We start from the raw sequence: 21,846 nt of genomic DNA, 5'->3' as shown, positions 1-21,846 counted from the left end.
AATTTGAAATAAGTGGGCAGAGGTGCTTTCCCTGGGTACTGTGCCGGTAGATCTGAGGGAGGGGCAGCGGACACAGAGAGAGAGAGACAGAGAAGGCAGCAAGGAAGCACCAGACACAGCCACCGAGGCACTGGTAACGTCACCCTGAGGAAAAGCTAAGGGCGTGTCTACGTTGCAATTGGGAGTGTGATTGCAGCACATGTAGCCAGGGCTACAATAGCAGTGAAGCCATGGCAGCCTGGCTAGCTGCATGGGTCAGCCCTGACCAGCCAGGACACTGGGTGCACACTTGAGTGGCTGCCATCTCCTCTCTGCTGCAGCTTCATTGCTATTGTTATTCGTGCCAGCAACATCAAAACAAGTTTGGTTATCTACACTTGCTGCAATCACAGCTCCTGACTGCCGTGTAGACAAGCCCTAAGAGCTTTGGGGTCAAGTGCTAGCTCATAGAAGCTTGGAATTGTGAGCAAAGAAACTGTCTCTTGTTGTTTGCTTCCTCTTGTGTTCAAGGAAATAGGACTTTGTTTACATTCTTCCTAAATAACCAGGGTTGCATCAAAGAAATAGCTGATTATCATCAATTTCTCCTTCTAGTGGAAACAGCCTCAGCGCCCCAAAGTTTTGGCTAATTGCCTGATCCAGAAGAGGTAACAATATGGTTTTTTGCATTTCCAGTTTATTACATAGTTCTGCCACCTCTCCCTTGGTTGTCAGCTCCTCTAATGGCATGTGACTATTTATACAGCAGATTCCTGTCAGCCAGAATCCTTCAGGAACTCTCTAGAGAAAGTCGTCTCCAGTGATGCTATGTGCCACGTGCATGGGTGACGCATACAGACCGTGTCCACTCTCTAGCCACCTGCAACAGAAGGAAATGGTTGTCAGGTATATGATGCTAGCCCATAGCATATGCTTGGTGTAACTGTAGAAGGATGGTGTCAAGTGCATAGGGGTATGGGACCCTTGGCTAGAGAGGAACTTTAGAGACAAAGGGGAAAATCCTTTTTAAATGGTGTGGCTCAGATCTCCCCAGGCTGGATGCACTGAGGAGGGGTGGAACATCAGCAGCTCACATTGACTTCGGTGAGATGTACAGGTGCCCAGCACTGTGCAGTGTTTAACTCTCAGAGAACCGTTCTTCGAGCCTGCAGCACGCTGTCTATCAAGCAACAGGGTTAGGAGTGTTCAACATGCTATGATCTGTTTAGCTGACCCTCTCCTGGGCTGTGGCCCCGAGCTCAGATCCCACCGTGAGCAGAGCGGGATGAATGCCAATGCAAACAGATCCCGTCGATCCCTGCCCTCACTGTGTTTCAGGGTGCAGCCTCTGCCTCTAGCACTTTGTTTACAAAGCATTTCCAGGCTGTAAGGTCAGAGAAACAAATGCATGATTCAAATGAAAGCATGCAACAAACCCCTCAGCTACTGGGCCAAATTCCTTCCGTGGAGTCGCCCATTGTCATGACATGTCTGTGTCTTCAGATCCCTCCTCAAGGCCTGCTCAGACTGTGACACTTCCAAGGAGCTGACTGGCTAACAATGGCCAGGTTAAGATGTCACTGGACAACTGTGCAAAAACTCAGTCTCCCCAGGGGAGATTTGGTCACAGCCAAAAGCCAGCCCCAGCAGACTGAGCTGCAATTGGCAATATCCAGTCAGGAGAAGCTCTGGGACAGCAGGGACCGCACAGGGCAGAGGTGCACAGTGAAAGAAGGAACTGAGCTGATTGGTTACCTTTGCTACTGGCTTGAGGAGTCTACAAACCCGGGGGCAGGCTGCGGAGGAGTCCATCGGTTACTACACTTAGAAAAAGAAAAAACAGTTAGAAACACGGGTGTATACCAAGGGCTCAGCTTTATTCCAGGAATAAATTCTTCTTCCTGGTCAATAAATATTTGCCGTAGTGTCTAGTCTTGTTCATAAACCTTTCACTGTTTCTCTGGTGTTTTAGGGACGTCCCGCCTGAGGGCACCATTAACCCGAGTTAGATTACAGTGGATGCTCTCATTCAGCTGGGCGTTCTCGGGTTTTAAAGGGCTCTGTTGAGTTCTCACGGAGGCCCAGGAGCCACAGAACAACATCCCTGCTACTCGTTCCACAAAGCCGTTGCCAACTGGAGCAGTTGGGAGCTTCCAACTGGTGTTCCCCCAGGGATAGTATCCCAATCGCTGTCGTGTTTGTAGCTCTTGTGTGGCACTCCCATTCGACCAGCAGTCAGTGAGGGTTAGTTACTCAGCAAGGTAGCTCCTATCGCGGAGTCTCTCCCATCACCACAGAACTCTTGCTGTCACTTAAACTCAGTTTACAAAGCAAAGGAAGCATATTAAAGAAAATAGGTGGGGATGGCTCTGTGGTGAAGTCAGAAACCAATGGTAAGTCAGACCTCAGGCCTGTGAGGCCGCTTAGCCACCCCAAGGCTGCAGGAGGAAAGGGACTAGACCAGCTCCTGGCATGGCAGCTTATTGACTTACGTGTGCATTGCAGGGAAGGTGCTAGTTGGGCCAGTCATGTGATGCACAGTGGTTGGGAATCCTCCAGTCTGTCCCATGAGGCTGGATGGCATCACAGGGGGCCACATGGAGTAGCCAGCTGGGGGCAGCGGAGAAGGAATGGCCTGCACTCCTGGGGAAGGGTAATGGTGGTGATGATGCACCGTGGATGGCCTTGGTTTTTCTGCTTTCACAACAACGGGAGCAGCAAACTGGGGATCCTCAGTATAAGAGAAAAAGGGAAAATTGTTAAATTTGTACCCATATGGCAGGTGAGCACAATGGTCTGTTACTCACCAACGGAGGGCCAGCTTGGAGCACTTTCATAAAGAGCATTCCCTTTCCTGGACCCATGGCCCAGCTACACTGGCGAGTGTGATAACAACTGCAGCATGGCATGGGTGACTGGGTCCCACCCAGACAGCCAGGGTCTGTCTACCTGGCAATTAGACACCGGCGGCCGGCCCATGCAAGCTGACCTGGGTTACGGGACTTGGGCTACAGGGATGTTTAACTGCACTGTAGACGTTCGGGTTCAGGCTGGAGTCTGGGTCTGGGACCTACCCCCTTGAGCTTGAATATCTAAACCCAATTAAACAGCCCCATGAGCTGAGCCAGCTGCCCTGGGCCAGCCGCGGGTGTCTAACTGCAGTGCAGACATACTGCACGCTCCAGCTCCACTCCCTTCCCCACCTCGGGCAATGCAACTGGCCTTGCCATGGGATGTAAAGAACAAGAGGGCGGCTCTGCTTGTCCCTTGGCTCTTAGGTGCAGGCTCCTGACCTTTTACTCTTCTCATTTCCTTTAGCCTGCGATCAGGCTGTTTGCTCTCCCCTCCTGCGCCCCCCCTCCCCCTCGGGCTAGGGACAAGCGGAGTCAGGCACTACATTAAACAAGGCTCTGCCTTTCCATTCAAGGCAGACGAGAATATTCACCCGGGACGTTAAAGCCACCAAAATTGGAGTGAGGAGAGTACAAAGCAGGGCAGACAGAATGTGTGCGGGGCAGGTTGGGGGGCAGCTGGATGGGATCTCTCTGGCAGTGCTGGGATACTCGTAGTGCACTACTCCCCCTTTAAGACTGTGCTGCAGTGTCCTGTGAGCATCCTGATTTTCCTCATGTGTCCCCCTATGAGCACAGGTGTACCCGCCCTCCCCAGCCCCAGTCACACTGCGCTCTGCTCTGGGGTATGGTGCAAATGCCACTCCATAACAAACCTGGCTGAGAGCAGGCACAGCGGGGAAGATTCATGCTTCCCCTAGTGCGATACTCTGCCACCTGGCAGTGGCTGCTGCAGAGCTTATCCTGAAACAGGAGAGCCGACAGCTGCTCTTAAACACTGGAGTACGTCTAATGTGGAGAAGGGGGCTGAACAGGTGCAGGAAATGCCAGCTCCGCCCCCCCCCCCACCACAGCCGAAGCTGATCAGGTACAGAAGGGAGTTGTGTTTCCTACCAGAGCCCTGTGAAGGCTAGGGGGTTGGGCTGTGTAAGCCATCCGTTAGAGCTGGAAATAGCACCCAGCGAAGGTGTTACCAGCCGGGCGAGTGTTACAAGCTGAGATGTGTGGTGGCAATCGTCTTAACACAAGGAGGCCAGAGAGCATCATGCCTACGTGACGCCAGGAGCCAGTGCACTTTCTGCTCTGTGCGCAGAGAAAAGACAAGACTCTGGCACCATGCAGGTCTGAAATGGGGAGGGAAGCCCAGAGCATCTCTCAGCGCAGTGTGAGGCAACCAGTAGAACTCCCAAATTAACTGTCCTTCCTGCTTAGATTGGAAACCCCTCTGAGAAGGGGCTGGGGTAACATTTTCAAACACACCTCAGTGACTTAGGTTCCTGTGTCACATTTCAGGTGCATCTCACCTAAAGGAGTTAGGTACCTAACTCCACCATTGAGTTCAGTGGGAGCTAAGTGTCTTGATACGTTTAATAATCTGGGCCTTAGGCACTTAGAGCCAGATTTGTAAAGGGATTTAGGTGCCTAAAGATGCAGAGAGGCCCCTAGGGGGATATTAAGATGAGCCGAGGAGCCTAACTCCCATTGACTTTCAATGAGACTGAGGCTCCTAAGTCATTTAGGGACAGAGTTTAAAGGTATGAAGGCGCCTGAAGGTGTATTTCAGTGGGAGTTAGACAAATCTTTATCTATCTGGCCCTTAGGTGCTTTTGGAAAATCTTCTCTGTCTCTACACATGTGGGTGTGCCCAGCCCCAAGCACACAGGGCCCTGATCCTGACTGCGGTCTCTAGGCACCACCACCACATCAGTGCTTCTGTTCCAGCCCATCACAAAGCGCCACGCCAGACTTTCCAATTACAGGTTCCAGCAAAATAAGCTTTCAGGAAATGGAAGGCCCATAGAAACAGTCCCATGAATTTAAATGCAAGTGTCTGCCCCAGCCTGCAACAGAATCCCAGGTTCCCAGCCACCAGGCAGCATGTGGGCATCTGGGAAGTGGGCTCTTCCCTGGATGACTGAATGTTTTCTTATATGCAATTCAGCTACGCGCTTAGGGCTGGAGTGTGCCCAGCCTGCAGGAATGCAGAAGGAACCTGCACATTGCCAAACACAGTCTGGCCCCAGGCCTGTACGAGGCCAGCGCTGGGCAGAGAGGAGGGGAGGTCGTGGCAGAGCAGAGCTGGCCTGCTGTGGAGGGGGGAGCATACCCTGTCCGCCCTATCCAGGGGCGGTGCAGCAGCTGAACTCCTCCGTCACCCCAGGCAGAGCCAGGAGACATGCACAGGGGGCAGGTTCAGCTCCAGAAGATGCCATCCAGCCTGAGCTCATCCCATAGATCAGCCAGCGTGTGCAGTACCCTATAACGCGTTTGCATGGGCAATAGGTTCTGAAGCCGCATTCAGGCCCAAATATTCAAAACATGCTCCCCACCCCCCAGGCCCTGCACCAGCATGTAGAGATCAGCTCCCCCTCTCCTGCCCCAGCATCTGCTTGCTTGGGGAGCTCTTTGAAGGGTGAATGTCATTACCTGCTGTGTGTGCTGCAGCAAGGGTGACCCGATCCCACTGGGCTGTGAGAACGCCATCGGTGGCAGAGCTTTCAGCATCATGTTCTGCATAATGATCTGGTGCATTTGAGCGTTCTGCATCAACATCATCTCTACCATGTCTGAAAACAGACAAATCCCAAAGGAAAGGAAGAGCATTGCCAGTGAGAGCCAGAGAGCAAAGGGCGTCTCAGTGGGTCAGATCCTTAGCAGAGCGCCCAGGCAGCTCTGACTTAGGGAAGGCAGCTGAAAGGGGATCTTGAAAGGGCCTTTCACGTTTGGAGGAGGAGAATGTGAATAGACACCACTGTCTCCTTGGCCCGTGACTGCCCTTTATGGCAGATACCTAGGGCTGGATTAGAGCATTCAGGCTCTCATCCCAGCTTAGTTTTTCCCTGTCTCTGCGTAGAAGCCCTTGCTGCATGTTTGTGACCCAAACTAAGACAAGCCTCACTGGTTGAGTTTGTTCAGACTCTCAGACGGAGGCGGATTCAGAAGGGGCAGACCCTAGCTGATCAAAGCCCTGCACATGCAGGTCCAAAGAGGCTCATCACAAGGGTTTGCATAGGAACCAGTTCCTACAGCTACACAGGCCAGAAAGTCCCACAAGGGTCCCATTCAAACACCTGGTTTGCCTGTGGCTGAAACACGTCACTGATGCACATTCACAATTCAGCGTCACTGGATTCCTGCCTGTTTGCACCATGAGCACATTCCCAATCCGCAGGGTAACTGCGGGAGTGTAGCTGGGTAAGCACCCGCTCTAGCCCGGAAGAGGCTAGAAAAACCCTGTAGAGGGCTGGGGCTAAGCAAGCGAGTAAAACCCCAGCTGATGGGGGAAGTGGCTGCAGCTGGGGCCATGCCCCAAACTGAGCAACTGGGCCTTATAAGAAGGCCAGGGCAGCCAGAGGGAGGAATCTCTTTCTGACTTGAGAGGGAGACAGGTCTGGCTGCTGGGGAACTCACCCAGGGGGCCTAGTGGGAGGCAGGGCTAGGGAAAGGCCTTAGGAGCTGGGAAGCCCTAGGCTAGCAAGTCCCCACGCTGCAGGCCTAGTCCTAGGCCCACATAGGTATTGGGCTTGCAGGGTGGCAGCTGGAGAGTGGGTAAAGGCAGCCAGTCCAGACCTCTTGTTTCCTGTGAAGATTGGCTGATGCACTGCAGTCTGCCCCAGGGTGTGGGGGCTAGACAGTGCCTCAGTCGTGGCTACTGCCAGTCAATGTGGGGATAGGAGGTGGGGTTCCCTGGGGGTGTGGAAACCCAGAGACTGTGGGGTACTGCAGGAGGGAGAACCCTGAGATAAGGGCACTGTGGTCCTGGGAGGGACATGGGGGCCAATGGCAAGCGGATCACTGGCCTGCAGAGGGTGCTCCTGGGTCAAAGAGCTAACTCCCAAGGATGACCAGCAGGAGGTGCTGCAGGGGTGAGTCTGCACTGTGCTACAGGGAGGTACAAGACTGATGGAGCCTGGGACAGTGTGCTCTGTTCTTTGTTTTTCCAGATGAATCAGAGAGGTCAGCCTGAGAAATCCCTTGACAACAGCTTGGGCTGGGCTAGCCCTGCTGGCCACAGAGCACAACCACAGCCAACCAGGGCACAGGAGGATACTGCATGCTTTCCATTGAATGACCTATCCCAAGAAACCAGCCTTGTGCCGCCAGCTGCAGCCTGTCCAATTCTGTGGGAAGCCAGGTAGAGAAAATGTTTCACAAAAAGCTCCGTGTGGGCAGTTTGCAGGAACAAGCGAGAGCCCAGCCAGCATGGCTGGGTCCCAGATGTTGTGCAAACATGAGCTGAGACGGTGGGGAATTTTGCAGGTTAAGTCAAACAGTTCCCGGCGCTCTCATGAGAACCCACACAAACTGAAAGTGAAAGATGGTCTGCACCTACTCCCTGGAGCCCAAACCACTGTGCGACACGCAGCTGCAGTACAGGCCTGTGTCTCAGACCTTCATTTGCTGCCATGAAAATGATTGGGAGACCTCAAATGAGCATCATCCCTTCACTGCAAGATCACACAGGGAGAACTGCTGAGGGACAAACTGTTAATCACCCAGGGCATCTATAATCAGAAAACATGACTAGAAATTTTAGGGAAAAAACAAGGGAAAAGAAAAGAAATCTTTTAAATGTTTGTTTGTTTAAACATCTTCTCCAGCTTTGAGACATTAAACTGTCACCCTGACATTTTTTTCCATGTGGATTTAAAAATGCATCTAGAGTATATATCCACCTTGAACCAAGCACCCTGGTATCTTGGCCCCAGAATCAATTCAACCACAACACAAAAACAATTAAAGTAACCAGGTTTTTCATTTAACTGGACATATTGAACCAAATTCATCCATGGGGTAAATGCATCACCTTCGGGGAATTAGAGAGACCAGATGGGTGAGATAATAGCTTTTACTGGACCAACAGAGCTCTGTGTGGCTCAAAAGCGTGTCTCTCTCACCAGCAGAAGTTGGTCCAATAAAAGCTATAACCTCACCCAGCTCGTCTCTCTAATATCCTGGGACCGAAACGGTTACAAGCACACTGCATCAAATTTCAAGGTGGTCAGACATAAAAGTGGTTCATTTTGTTTTAGAAAGTAAATTGATTCAAATAAACCAGAGACTTTATTAAATCCCCAAGCAACAGCCTGTGGAGGTGCTCTCTGATTTTTTCATTTCCCTGCAGTACCAGGAAAGCCCATGCAAAAATCTGAGTTGGGGAAAGGCCCAGATATTAGCTCTATATGCTATTCTTGGACCTTGCCCACCTCCATTTAGAAACATAAAACACATTTGTTTATGTGCATGCAGGGTAGTACATTCAGCTGCCTCCTCGTTTCCAGTAACAGGCTGTTCCTACACATTATAAAACAAACGCTTGCATTGCACAAAGGAGAATGGACAGTGGGTACAAAAACCCTGTTTGCTCATTTTAGCATTATTCATTGTTTGTAAAACTTTTAAATATTAACAAGGGTATTTGTAGCTAATCAGTATCTTCCCTTGTGCTGTTCTACTTCCCCTAAACCCTCTCCACAGCTTAATGTGGTTTTTACCCAATGTATAGTGCCTCTCTGTCGCAAGATAAAGTGCTCAGCAGCACTAAAGTTATTCTAAGTTCCCAGTCAGAGGGCCCATATATTTGATTGGCAAGACCAGTAATTCCATTGACAGCCTGGTTGTGCTAGGTCACAAGGTAACTTGAGTGCTGTCTTATGTTACCACAGTGATACTTTCTCCTGCTTTCCTGAGCTCCCTCTGATCTCAAAGCACTGAATGACCTAACATGTTAGGGTGGCTGATGCTTACCTTCCTTAATGCTTCCAGAACGGGGGACGGGGAGGGGCTGTGGAGGTGGGATCTGTGTGATGAGAGGTGGCTGCTGAGGTAACTGTTGGATGATGGTTGCAGGTTGCTGAGGAATCTAGGAACAAAAGGAAAATAAGATAAGTCAGGGTTACCAACTGCCTGCAATCCTGGACTCTCTGGGCTACTGCATATCATCTTCTGTTGCCCTGCGTGCTTCACAGCTGAGCCACACGTTATAACTGCAGGTGTCCAGCTCAAAAATAAGGATGTGACCCTATGCCCCATATTCTTCATAGAGATATGCTAATGATAAGAATATGGCATAGCTAAGAGATGTTTTCTGCAAGATGGGTCATGTGAGGTTGTAACTGTGCCTTCATGAGTCACAACTGAGAATACCAAATTCAGGACAAACTGCTGAAAAACAGAGCAGACACTCCCCACAAAACTGGTGGTGATTCTCCCATAAGATCTACCAAGCCAGCAATAACAGTAAATTTCTGTTTTACCACACTGGTTAACAAGAAGTCATAAAAGCAGTTTCCTGAGGCATTCCAGCCTTGTATCACCACTAAAAACACTAGACTTTAAGATGAGTGGTTCTTTACAACCAATTTCATCGAATGAAAGGTTCTTCTGATCCCAAACTATCAGCCACACACCGGGTCAATATGTAACTCAGATCTTACCCAATAATCATGATGTGGCCAATCCTTTAGTATCTAATATCTAAAGGTTTATTTATGGGCAGGTCTACACTACAGCAGGGATCGACACTCTGAGATCAATTCACCAGTGGTCAATTTAGCGGGTCTACTGCCAAATTGACTGCAGATCGCTTTCCGGTTGACCCCGTACTCTACCCCCAACGAGAAGAGTAAGGTAAATTGATGGGAGATTTTTGTCCATTGACCCTCCATGGTGTAGACCCCTAGGCTACCCAGCTGTGAAGAATGCAGTGAGTTCTGTAGATCAGGGAAAGAGGGAATTGTTAGAGCCCAGAGGAGTGAAGACAGGGTGGCAGAGGACAGACCTTAAGAGGAGAAGGCTGTGCCCAGTGGAAGATTTGGTTTTGGGCTTATGCTGGATTTAAACCCTGGAAGTGGGGGACTTTGGGACTTAACTGAAGGGCTAGGTCACTGCCATGACTTGGGTGTGCTGTGAAACTGAAGCAAGGTCTGACTCTAGCCTTGGAGAGAGCTTGCTACATGTCTGCTTAGGCCACAGCTGAATACAGCCCAAAGAGTCCAGGTTCCCTCACAGAATATCAGGGTTGGAAGGGACCTCAGGAGGTATCTAGTCTAATCCCCTGCTTGAACCAGGACCAATCCCCAGACAGATGTTTACCCCAGTTCCCTAAATGGCCCCCTCAAGAACAGAACTCACAACCCTGGGTTTAGCAGGCCAATACTCAAACCACTGAGCTACCTCTCATGTCCATTATTGTTCCTGGCTTGGCTCCTGGTGACATGAGAGGCCGTGCCATGCATGAGGCTGGAGGGCAACACCATGGCAAATACACCTGCACCTCGAAGGCAGCCCACATATGTATCATCACAAGCTTGACTCCATCTCCTGAGGCACTGCACAGAGGCGAGGTGGAGAGGCACTTCTTTCGCCCTTCCTTAACCCCAGCAGAGCTGTTCTGGGGCCTGGCCTGACCAAACCACAGCAGTGCCCTCATATGCTGGCATTTACCATAACATTTCTAGTTGGGGTTGATGGTATTTATACCAGCAGGCTTTTGGCATCCTGGCAAGGGAAGACCCGCTGCTGCTGATGGGAAACATCTGCTTAGCCCTTAGGGAAGGAGCCAACTCCCAGGTGGGTGTCACTCAGGAGCGGGCTGGCTCCTAGGGTTTGGAGGTGGTCACTGAGGGTGTGTCTACACTGCAGCTGGACACCCACAGTTGGCCTGTGCCAGCTGGCTCAGGCTTAGAGGCTGTTTAATTGCGGTGTAGAGATGCAGGTTTGGGCTGAAGCCTGAGCTCTGGGACGCTCACAGGGTCCTAGAGCCTGGGCTGCAACCCAAACACTCACACTGCAATTAAACAGCCCCCTAGCCTGAGCCCCATGAGCCTGAGTCAGCTGGTGTGGGGCAGCCATCGGTTTTTAACGGCAGTGTAGACCTAGGTATGTCCCATACTGCAAATGGCCCAGGTCAGCTGACTCAGGTACGCTACAACCTGAACCTGAATGTCTACACTGCAACTTCATAGTGCTGCCGCCTGTCAGCTGAGCTGGGCCTGCTGGTGGTCTTTTACTGGGGTGTAGGCATGGCCTGAGGTGACTGCCGAGGAGGAGGAGGGGTTTATGGCTGCTGGGAGGAACAAGCTGCAACCTGCCTTGCTTCTCTCCACCCAGGCACCTGCTCCTCCCCCAGCACATGCTCCTTAGGTGACCCACCCCCCGCCCGCTGAATCTTGGCCAGGTCCCCAGGCTGAGAACCAGCAGCAAGCAGGGAGGGGAGAGGCAGGCTGGGTTGGGTAAGAACTGCCATGGACCCGAGTAGCAGAGGGGAGCTTGGGGATAGGAACATATTTCATCTCCCATAAAGGGAGCATTGGGGGGAGGCATGGGGGATGGGAAGTATTGCTTCTGGTGGTGGAGGGAGTGGGGAAGAGGCAGAGCTCCTTTTCGGGGGCAGTCAGAGGGCCAATGCACTGAAGAGGAGCATGGTAAGCAAGTGCCATAGAGCGGGGATCAGGTAGCTAATGAGGCTATGAAGCTGTTTACTCATAGAGCAGGTTAGCCCAGCTGGCAGGAGCTATGCTTGTGCATGTCGGCTTGACACACAATATCACGTATGTTCAGTTCTCTATGAACATGAGGAGAAAACATGTATAATTTGGCAATGGACAAGGAATGGGGGGATATAGGTGTGCTGCCATAATGACACTGTATAAACTGCCCAGGTTGTGTGGATTTGTCATCACGTTCCCCCTCCCAGTGCTGTGAACACAGATGCTCAGTACCCATCCTGAGTACTAATCTCTGTCCTGCTGCAGGACAGCGGGCTCAGAACGGAGCTGGGATACATCTAGTAACAGTGCTTCTCCTGCCACTATTGGGGCAATAGCACATAGTGTCTGCAGCTCAGTGATACAGCCTAGGTAACAGACACAACCAGATGCTGCTTGTCTCCTCTGAGTACTGGATAACAGCTAATAACAACTTGGGGATAGCGAGTATTCTCAGAGAAGGGAGCTAAGAGAAACCTCAAGAGGAAACTCCGAGCCAAAGCAGTAGAAGAACTGACAACAAAACAGAAACAGCATCTATCCCTGTGACAGTAACTGGGAACCTACTGGGAACCTCCACAGACTGTGCGGTTAAAAGAACACACAGTTCCCTATGGGACCTTTAGTGGTGGTGAATACCACCCTGGGGTGTATGATAACGATCTGTAACCCAGACCCAAGCCAGGAAATAGGGAGTAGTCCTTCAGCAGCACTTCTGTCTCACACCTTGAGTAGAGGGCAAGAGCATGTGTAATGGCCATTGGGGGGCAGGATCGAACCTGGGAACTGCTGAAGCTTAGGATATGAGCTAAAAGCCCCATGGCTCTTAGCCAAGGCTTTGGCAGACACATCAATCTCAATGTTCTAGGTGCCTCTAGAAGGGGGACAGAGTGCCACACTGAGCAGGCCTGAGTTACATGTGTACTGCTAAACAGGAAAGAACTAGAAACACAAACTACGAGTTAGCCTATCCTCTGTGCAGTGGTGGCACCTTTGCTATAATATGTATTGTTGTAACCCCTAAATGTATGGATTTTTCCACACCCATTCCATCTCAGCCCTGCTGGGGCTATTGCATCACTGCAGAAGGTGTCTGCTTCCATTTGTAAGCAACTTTTTTTTTTTTTTTTTTTTTGGCAGATGGGAACACAGATCTCAATATAGTCCCACATGGCCTTTGAAAGATTAATACAGAAATCCAACACTTTGGATGACGTAGGCGTGAAAAGGTCATTTATTTCTATCTTCCCTCTAAATCTTGCCCAGCAAGGCAGTCTCAGCACAGGGATGTGCAAAGCCTGCATTACCAGATCACTCTCAGAGTTTGGGGGTAAATTCTGTTGGAATAGTTTGCAGTCAGAGGATTATACCTAGCCTGAATATTGTTCAAGATACTGTCAGACAGACAGACCCATCTGTTTCAGAGAATCTGGGCCAGATTTCCAAAAGCAGTCTCTAAAATTGCAGACAGTTCTTCCATCGCTAAGTTTTTGCATGTTAAAAGCTCTAGTTTGGTCATACAGACTGCATTTGCACACCAAAATCATGTGGTTCAATGACTCATCCTGATCAAAACCTTAGAATCTTCCCATTTCTCTCCCGTTTAAATCCCAACACCACCTGCAATGTTCAATTTCACAGTCACCATTTTCCCAGCCAATGAGATTCAAAGGCTCAGGTTTTAAGGTCCAAAGTGATTATTAGATCATCTAGTCTGATTTCCTGTATAACACAAGCCATAGAATTTCCCCCTGTTACCTCTGTATTGAGACCAATAAATTGTGCTTGGCTAAAACTTATCTGCAGGAAAAAAATCATGTCTTGATTTGAAGACTCCAAGAAATGGAAAATCCACCACTTCCTTTGGTGGATTGTTCCAATGGTTAATCTCACCCTCTGTTAAATGCCTTCTTTCAGGCTGGAGAGGATCTCCACTAGTGCCTGCCAATCTATAATCCCCTGAATGAGTTCTGTAAAGCAACATGAGGCACTTCTTCCCATGTGGTAGGGAGAGCTTGCAACCTGTGCAGCATTCCCCATTTTGTTAGACCAGGGGTTGAGGCCTGGATGCACATAAGGAGTTGGGTGTTGTGACGCTGAGTGTCACACTGTTTAAAATCCCTGGAAGATACTGCGATTCGCAAAGCCTGAGATACTCACTGTGACAAAGTGGGGGACTTTCTTGTTTTTTTTCAATGGTTTGCATGCAGAAGGGGTGGAACTTAGTTTCCCTGTACGTTACTGGTTTAACAAATGATGGAAGAGGGAGTTTGCTGTTAGAGAGGACCAGCGATGGAACTTGGGACCCTGGCCAATGGTCAGTGGGAGGACAATGGGCTGCGGACAGAGGACCCTGGTGACCTGACTAACCGGTTCCAGGCATGGGGGGACAGCGGACAGCTGAGAGGAGAGGAGACCCAGGCGACCCTGTTTATCTAGACAGAAGACAAAGGGAAGAGGCGGGGCTTGTAGGCAGGTGATGTTGGATGCCCAGCTGGAAAGTTGGGGGATCTCTGGACTGGGGAGGAAGAGTAGGCAGAGCCCATCTGGGTGCAGGAGAGACTTAGATGTACTGTGCTGAGGGAGGCCAGACCTGAGGGCCATGAACGTTCCTATGTTGTGTTCAGATGCTAAATAAACCCTTCTGTTTTATGCTGGCTGAGAATCGTTCCGGTCTAGAGAACAAGGTTGCATTATTTCCTCTACCATCCCAGGGTCCAGAGCAAGTGGACTACCTGAGGGGTCCCACAGCAAGAGACAGACATGCTAAAGGCTCAGAGAGGTGTGGTTCCAGGAGGTGGAGAGCTTACCCCCCAAGAAGGGCTGTTGCACTGAAGGGAGTTCCCCCCAGGGACCGTACAGGGCCAAGACTGGGCACGACCTGTGAGTCCATGACAATGTGCTAGCTGAGGATGGTTTGTGGATGCACCCAGCAGACAGTTGGATGCAAGTGCAGACGCTTTGCAGTGAGTGGCTGCCAGCAATAAAATGAGGGAATTGAAGGAACCAGGGTGGAAATGGCCTATACTCAGCTCCATAAGAGGGGCCTGGCACATCGTGCAGGGAGAGAGGGCTGAGTGTGGGGAGGATCGCTAAGGAGCAACTGATGGCTCAGCTTGTAGAGAATGATCAGTTTGAGGAACAAGCTCCTGAGGTGGAGTCTGCTCCTGCAGGATTATGACATGGAGGTGGTCCATGTGAGGGGAGTGTCAATGTTAGAGCTGAAGCTTTATCATGAAGCTGGGCCCCCGAACTTCCCCAGGGCACTGGCTAAGTGACTCCACTCAGTTCAGATACGAACGGAGGAGAGATGTGATGAAGTGGGGGATTTTCTTGTTTTTTTCAGTGGTTTGCTTGCAGAGGGGGTGAAACTCAGTTTCCCTGTATGTTACTAGTTTAACGAGGTGATGGGAGAGGGAGTTTGTTGTTAGAGAGGACCAGTGACGGAACTTGGGACCCCGGCCAATGGTCAGGAGAATTAATACCCCAGTGACTGATGACCTGGGGACCAGGAGGCCCAGCTTGAATGTCACAGCCGGTTCCGGCCAGTGGGAGGATAATGGGCTGCAGAGAGAAGATCCCAGTGACCTGACTAGCCGGTTCCAGCCGTAGGGGACAGAGGACAGCTGAGAGGAGAGGAGGGCCAGGAAATTCTGTTTATCTGGACAGAAGAAAAAGGATAGAGGCTGAGCTTGGGGGCAGATGATATCAGATGCCCAGCTGGAAAGTGCGGGGTCTCTGGACTGGGGAGGGAGAGCAGGCAGAGTCCACCTGGATGCAGGGGAGACTTAGATGTATGGTGCTGAAGGAGGCCAGGCCTGAGGCCCGGAGAGTTTCCTATGCTGTGTTAAGACACTGAATAAACCCTTCTGTTTTACGCTGGCTGAGAATCGCTCTGGTTTAGAGATCAGGGTTGCATTATTCTCTTTGGGAGTGGAGGCCCTGGGGATCCAGAGCGAGTGGACTCCCTGAGGGGGCCCACAGAGAGAGACAGGCATGCTAAAGGCTCAGAGAGATGTGCTTCCAGGAGGTAGAGAAGCTTAACCCCGGGGGAGAGTGGACCCCCAAGAAGGGCTGTTGCACTGAAGGGGGTTCTCTCCAGGGACCCTATGGGGCTAAGAGTGGGCATGACCTGTAAGTCCATGACAGGCACCCAGCCTCTTGCAGCACAGACATACCCCGGCAGGTACATTACAGCTGTGTCCAACCAGTCTCCTGACATGTCACCACGGGGGTCGGGCGTGGTCTTTGCCGAAAGAAAGAGCTGATCATCATCATGTTGACATTTGGAGAGAGGTTTGTACAGGAAATATTTGAGAGATGTAGAATATTATGTTCCAATGCTGTTGGAGATGAAGCGTGTCACTTGAGGCGGGGGTCGGGTCTCAACTAACTCAGTCAAAACTCTGATCACCAGATGCAGAGCTGAGCACTTACAAAGAACCCCAAGAAAGATCCAGATAGGGGACCCTCAGGGCTGAGCTGAAGGTAATGAATCTCCCTGATTATGAAACGAGTCACAGTCTGGGGCTGCGTAAGAGAAGAGGAAAGGGCACAAGATATTATCTGTTATGGAGGAGATACTCTTCCAACGCCAGTGTCTTATGAAAAGTGGATCCCAGCTCCTGAGACTGGACAAGTGCTGTAAGGTTCAACTGTAGGGCGAGAAATACCTTATTGGCCAGGAAAGTATTTGGTTAATAAGTACAGGCTATAGATCATTTTCAGGACCGGCGCTAGGGGTTTGAGCGCCCTAGGTGGACGGGAATTTCGCCGCTCCGCGCACTGGTCTGCGGCTCCGGTGGAGCTGCCGCAGTCATGCCTGCGGGAGGTCCACTGGAGCCAGGTGAGCAGCTGACCGTCCGCAGGCACGACTGCGGCAGCTCCACTGGAGCCGCCTGCTGCCCCCTCCGGCAAAATGGTGCCCACCATTTATTCTGGTGCCCTAGGCGATTGCCTAGGCTGCCTAAATGGTAGCGCTGGCCCTGATCGTTTTATATTTTTCTTTTACCTGTAACCTTATGCTTCCACAGCCTTTTGCTACCTTTTATGTGACTCTTTAACTCAAGCTTTGTTAAATAAATTCCTGTTTGGTTTCACTATCAACACGTCTGAGTGCCTTGTGCTAAGGACAGTGTTGAACTGAGGTGAAGCCAATAAACTAGGGTGTTCTGCTTGCACAGAGCCAGTGGATTGGTGCACACTGCAGGTTCCAGAAGACAAGGCTCTGTGCATTGGACTGTAACAAGGTGGGGTGTGCTCACTGAAGGCCTGCAGAGGGGAAGAGCGAGGCTCACAGAGCCAGAGGCAGAACACTTGTGCTGCTGGCAGGGACAGGAGGATTTCCCTCAGTGGGCCCACACTAGACTCTCTCATGCTGTAAGCAGGTGATAGTGATTTACCCTGGACACTTTGGGGAACCCCCAAGAGCATCACAGCTCCCCTAAAATGGATGGGGAGAGATAGGTGACTCCAAATGTCATTCACAAAAGCCACTCAGGCTGAGAGCCACAAGCTGCAAGTGTCTCTTTTGTATGTGATTCAATCATTAACCCAATCAGGATGCTTTGATCATGTTATTAACCAACTGTAGAATACTTGGTCAGTCACTTTGCTGTGAGAACATGTGTGTATATAGCAAATGGAACAGTGAACTCACACTATTGTGGCTCCTTTAAGTAATACTGATCCTATTCGGCTCCTGAACCCCCGAGGCCTGAGTCGCACTGCCCTTGCCCAATGGTGGATCTCTGTTCAAATCCTTTCTCCCCCCTCAGTCAAAAGGGAGCTTGAAGGGGAGTCTCCCACATCGCCAGTGAGTGTCCTGACCCATTGGGCCTCCTTTTCTCTCTCCTGGCTTGTAGGAATTGGCCTGAGGGCCCAGTCCAGTAGGTGGCTGCTGGAACTACCTACCAGATGAGAACCTACACATGATTTACGTGGCAAAGGCCTATCTGCGTTTTTGAATCGCTCTGGGGCTTAGGTTCTGGCAGCCCTGAAGGAGGCAGATGTGCACCCATTCAAAGAATGAAACACAGGTGCTCAAAGAACTTTTTACTGCAAAAATGTAGATGCTGAGTGAGTTTAGGTGCCCCAGGGTTCCGTGGAAACTTTGTGAAGTGCAGTGGGGCCTCACACTGGATCTGAAGTGCCTAAACCACAGACGTAAACACCTAAGTACTTTTGTGAACGTAGCCCTGCTCAGCCAGGATTTTGACAGCAGCCTTGCGGTGAGGTGCTGGGTGCTGTACTTGTCTCTTAGAGCTAAGTGTGGTAAGGCAGCTGTCCTACTCAGGGAAATGGAGGCTTAAAGCAGCCCTCAGGGAGGCTGCACAAAACCCAACCAATGGAGGGAGGGCTTCTAGAGAGCCAGTCAGGAGAAGGTTTGTTGGAGCAGCCAATCAGGGCCAGGGAGGGCCATATAAGGGCTGCTCGCCAGAGCAGAGGCAGTCTCTCCCTGGAGTGTAAGGGAGAAGGACTGGCTGCCTTAGAGGAGCACCTTAGCTAAAGCGGTGCTGGGCAGGGTCAATGGGGAGCTCCAGCCTGAGGCCCCTGATACAAAGGGCCGGGGAGGTGCTCAGGCTATGGGGAAGTGGCCCAGGGAAATAGGCAGTGGGGGTTGGAGGCACAGCAGCACGTGGCTGCCGGCTATAGGGTCCCTGAGTTGGGACCTGGAGTAGTGAGCAGGCTCAGGCCCCCCTCTTGCTTGCTACAGAAGGGGTGGCAAGTATTCAGACTGCAGTTTATTCCTTGAGGTGAGGGGCCAGACTGAAGGCTACAGTCGGCCACAGTGGCAAGTGGCTGCACTAAAGACAGCTGGTTCCCCATGGAGTGGGGGAGAAAGTGAAGTGGGGCACTGCTGTAGGGCGGTGCCCAGAAGAGGGCACTGTGGTCTGGGCAGTGACTTGGCTCTTAGAGAGGGAGCAGAAGTGATGGCAGTGAGACACCACTAGAGGAAGATGCACTGACAATCAAGAGCTATTTCCCAGCACAGCCAGCAGGAGGTGGTGAGTCATGCCCCCTCACACAAAGGTTAACATTTTGTCATGGTTATGTCAGTAAAAGTCACGGTCAGGACATGGGCAATAAACAAAAATTCATGGAAGCCTATGACCTTTCTGTGACTTTTATTAAAAATAATGGGGGGTTGGCTGCTGGGGGAGACTGACAGCTCTGGGGCTCATGCCACTGAGCACATGGCTGAAGCTGAGGCAGATAATGTCACGGAGGTCTCAGAAAGTCACAGAATCCATGACCTCCATGAGAAAAATCTCACCCTTACTTATGGCACGTATTGTTGGGGGTACGCACAGGTACCGACATGGGGAAGATCTTACCGTCTGCTGGATGATCCTTGGTGGTTCTGGTGCAGGTGCCAGAGAGGAAGGCAGGTAAACAGGTACTGGCTCCGGTCTGTACTTCTTTCTGTGGCCTCCTGCCAACATATAGGGCTGTGAAAATTCTTCCAAAAGGTGCTGCTCCTGAAAGATCAAGGTGACACAGGAGCTCTTGTGAGAGAGAGAGAGAGAGAGAGAGAGAGCCCTGTGCTGTGAAGGCAGGAAACACGAATACATTCGCAGGGCTACACTTGACCCTGATGTAACTCTAGTGACTCCACACCAGGGATTAATTTGACCCACAGTGGCTCCACAGCCACTCTGAAGATGTGGGAAATGGGGTGGGGGGGATTCCTTTCCCTCTGCCCCATAGAGAGACCCAGCTCTTGGCCTAGTGCTTGAGCCGTGTACTGGAAGAGGGGATCTGCCCCAGCAATGTTTGTTTTTCAGGATGAAGTTACAGGACATGACTGGTTAACTGGAAACATCCCAAAGCTGGTCAGCCTCTGCCCTGGCACTGCTATGATGTGCATCGATTGCCCTTTTGAGCAAATGCTGCTTTCTCCTCCCTTCCCCCCAGCTCTTCTAGGGATACTCAGTTTCCTGGCTGTCTACAAGCCCCATAATACATGGCTCCACTAGCAGCTGCCCATACAGCAAGTTCCCAATGAATCTTAGGGGGTGATCTGGATGCCTGGAACATGACCTGGGGCACAAGGGTTGGACCCACTTCCACAGCATTTCCCCTGGTATCCCAGGAATATGGTAAAAGAGCACTCATGAATTTTGCTTCCCTTTTACATTCTTCTCCAAGTTCAATCACCTTTGATACAGGGATCCCAAGAAAAATGCAGTCCCTGAGCCTCCCAGTACCAGCAGAGTCTGGTAACTGCTATTGCAATTGCTATTGTTCATTGTGATTCACACTCCAGGATACTGTTTAACTACTGAAATCCCTACAGCAGTCACCTTGTAGTGAAGACCTTACCCTAAGCTTCTGCAGGAGGTCTTTCCTTCGTCTCAGCGCATTCTGCAGTGCGTCCTCATGTCCATCGTTACTCCCTGAAAGAGGAATCTGATAGACTCTGTTGCCTTCTTAAAGGATAACTAAGAGAAAGGTCTGTTCTAGCAGTTACAGTAGTGGGTTAACTCTAGAAAATGTGATACTCTGTTATTACTTTCCAGAAAAAAAAATTTATTTTCCGTTAATTTTCTTGACAATCCTGTCCCAAGAACAAGAAAGGATTTTATTGTATGAGCACAGCTCCAGCCCCAATCACTGTGCAAAGTTAATATCACCTCTTCCAAAGCTGAACTGCAATCAGCTTGTATTATAAAGTCCTATTTTTAACTTCTCTAGGGCAAAACTTTGTCTGTAAAACTTAATTTGTCCTGATGTTTTCTGGATTTACTTTGAAGACAAAGGACAATGTGCAAAGTCTCAAAATGTTTCAGAATGACCCTCTTTTGAAAAAGTGACTTTTGTCTAACGCATCTCATTCTAGCTCAGAAATGGCTTCTTAACTGCATGGAAATTTTGTGGCGACAGTTAAGTCCCCTTGCAAGGCTGATTTTGAACTCTCTTAAAATTCTGTGTGCTTTCAGATTTGCAGGATAAGTCTCACTGACAGCAGCAATTTGTTCTGAAAAGTTTGAATAGTTCTTTGCCATTAAGACTTAAAGCTCCTTTTAAACTTTTTGCTGAAGTATAGGAAGTTTTTGTCCTGCTGCCAGTCCACTGAACTTGCATCACAAAATCCATCCTCGAAGGAAGTGTTACTGGCTGCACATAGATACTCAGTTAATTTTTAGTCCATGTACAGCATAGCGCTGAGTGATATGTATGTGTAGCTTCTGCAACAGGCAGTCTTCATGATCTGGAATCCTATCATGCTTAAGAAATAGCCATGATTTGAAACCTAGATATGAGTCTATATTACTGGGGCTAGGGAAGAAGAGGAAGTTGGTGGATAACAGATACTATGGCAGACCCTATTACTGGCAAATGGTTTCAGTAAGAAAAGCACAGACTTAACGGGATGTTTCACTTAAACACTGAGTTCCCATAGACAGGAGGTCCTATTGGTCCTTACATCACCCCAATATATTTGTATCACTTGTGCATATTATCTGACATTCTTTGCACAAGTTTCACAACAACCTGGGGAATACAGATGTTGGTTTCCAACTGCATCTGCTTGGCCAGCACTGCTTACTCCCTGGATTTAATAATCTGGCATCCTCTTTCCCCCATTTGATTCACATTCTACGAACTGTGATCTGCGTTCTGCTCTGTGCCGCTTTGCTGGTGCAAAGCAGGCCAAGACTGACTTAGCAGGTGACTGAAGGATTATTCCTGCTTAGTGGCTCCTTTACACACACTCCGTCATGACTGCTGGGAGTGTGGCCTCTGCTACACTAAGCGCTGCTCAGAAAGAGATGAGGATCTGCCCCTGTCTGCTCTTTTAGACACACAAATGAAACAGTGGAGGGGGAGGAGAGGAGAAATTCCAGCAATCAAAATCAAATGGCTGCCTAGTGCACTGTGCCCTTCCTCATCATTTGCTGGAACAATTGGTATTTCATCCCAGCACTGATTTCAAGATGAATCACTGCTGAGTGGCAAATGCTTTCCTCCCATTGAGGCTGCATCTTCACCCTGCCCCAGCTCCTGCTGGCCTGTGGATCTGAAGGCAGAGCAGCTGTCTTAGTGTAAGCAGGAGAATGGGCCTGCTATTGTGGGGAACTTTCCTGGGTTATACGCTACTCCGGTGAAATGGGCTAGCGAAAGAATCTGAGTCCTCGCTCCCACTTCCTTTACCCAGAGGCCTGCCTGACCTCAAGGGCTCCCCTTCCACTCTCTTACATAGACTCATAGAATATCAGGGTTGGGAGGGACCTCAGGAGGTATCTAGTCCAACCCCATGCTCAAAGCAGGACCAATCCCCAGACAGTTTTTTGCCCCAGATC

The 21,846-nt window shown here is 50.3% G+C and overlaps 1 protein-coding gene across 4 annotated transcripts in view; it reads right to left on the bottom strand.

The window, feature by feature from the left end:
• Positions 1 to 266: 266 nt before the first annotated feature.
• Positions 267 to 21,846, bottom strand: part of C10H21orf58 (chromosome 10 C21orf58 homolog) — a 32,653-nt gene continuing 11,073 nt past the window's right edge. For 2 of the 4 annotated variants that reach the window (XM_050916574.1, XM_050916571.1), the window contains 7 exons: positions 19,865 to 19,938; positions 18,877 to 19,020; positions 8,799 to 8,913; positions 5,478 to 5,617; positions 2,472 to 2,710; positions 1,735 to 1,797; positions 267 to 859 (listed from right to left, as the gene is read on the bottom strand). In XM_050916574.1, the coding sequence (XP_050772531.1) occupies positions 1,740 to 1,797; positions 2,472 to 2,710; positions 5,478 to 5,617; positions 8,799 to 8,913; positions 18,877 to 19,020; positions 19,865 to 19,938 (770 nt within the window). In that variant the 3' untranslated portion in view covers positions 267 to 859; positions 1,735 to 1,739. Of the gene's footprint in view, positions 860 to 1,734; positions 1,803 to 2,471; positions 2,711 to 5,477; positions 5,618 to 8,798; positions 8,914 to 18,876; positions 19,021 to 19,864; positions 19,939 to 21,846 lie in introns of all 4 variants that reach the window. The other 2 variants (XM_050916573.1, XM_050916572.1) reach the window with 2 other exon arrangements.

This window comes from Gopherus flavomarginatus, chromosome 10 (genome assembly GCF_025201925.1).
Source record: "Gopherus flavomarginatus isolate rGopFla2 chromosome 10, rGopFla2.mat.asm, whole genome shotgun sequence".
Classification (NCBI taxonomy): Eukaryota; Metazoa; Chordata; order Testudines; family Testudinidae; genus Gopherus; species Gopherus flavomarginatus.
Note: the sequence above shows the minus strand (reverse complement) of the source record. Positions and strands in the feature narration are given on the sequence as shown.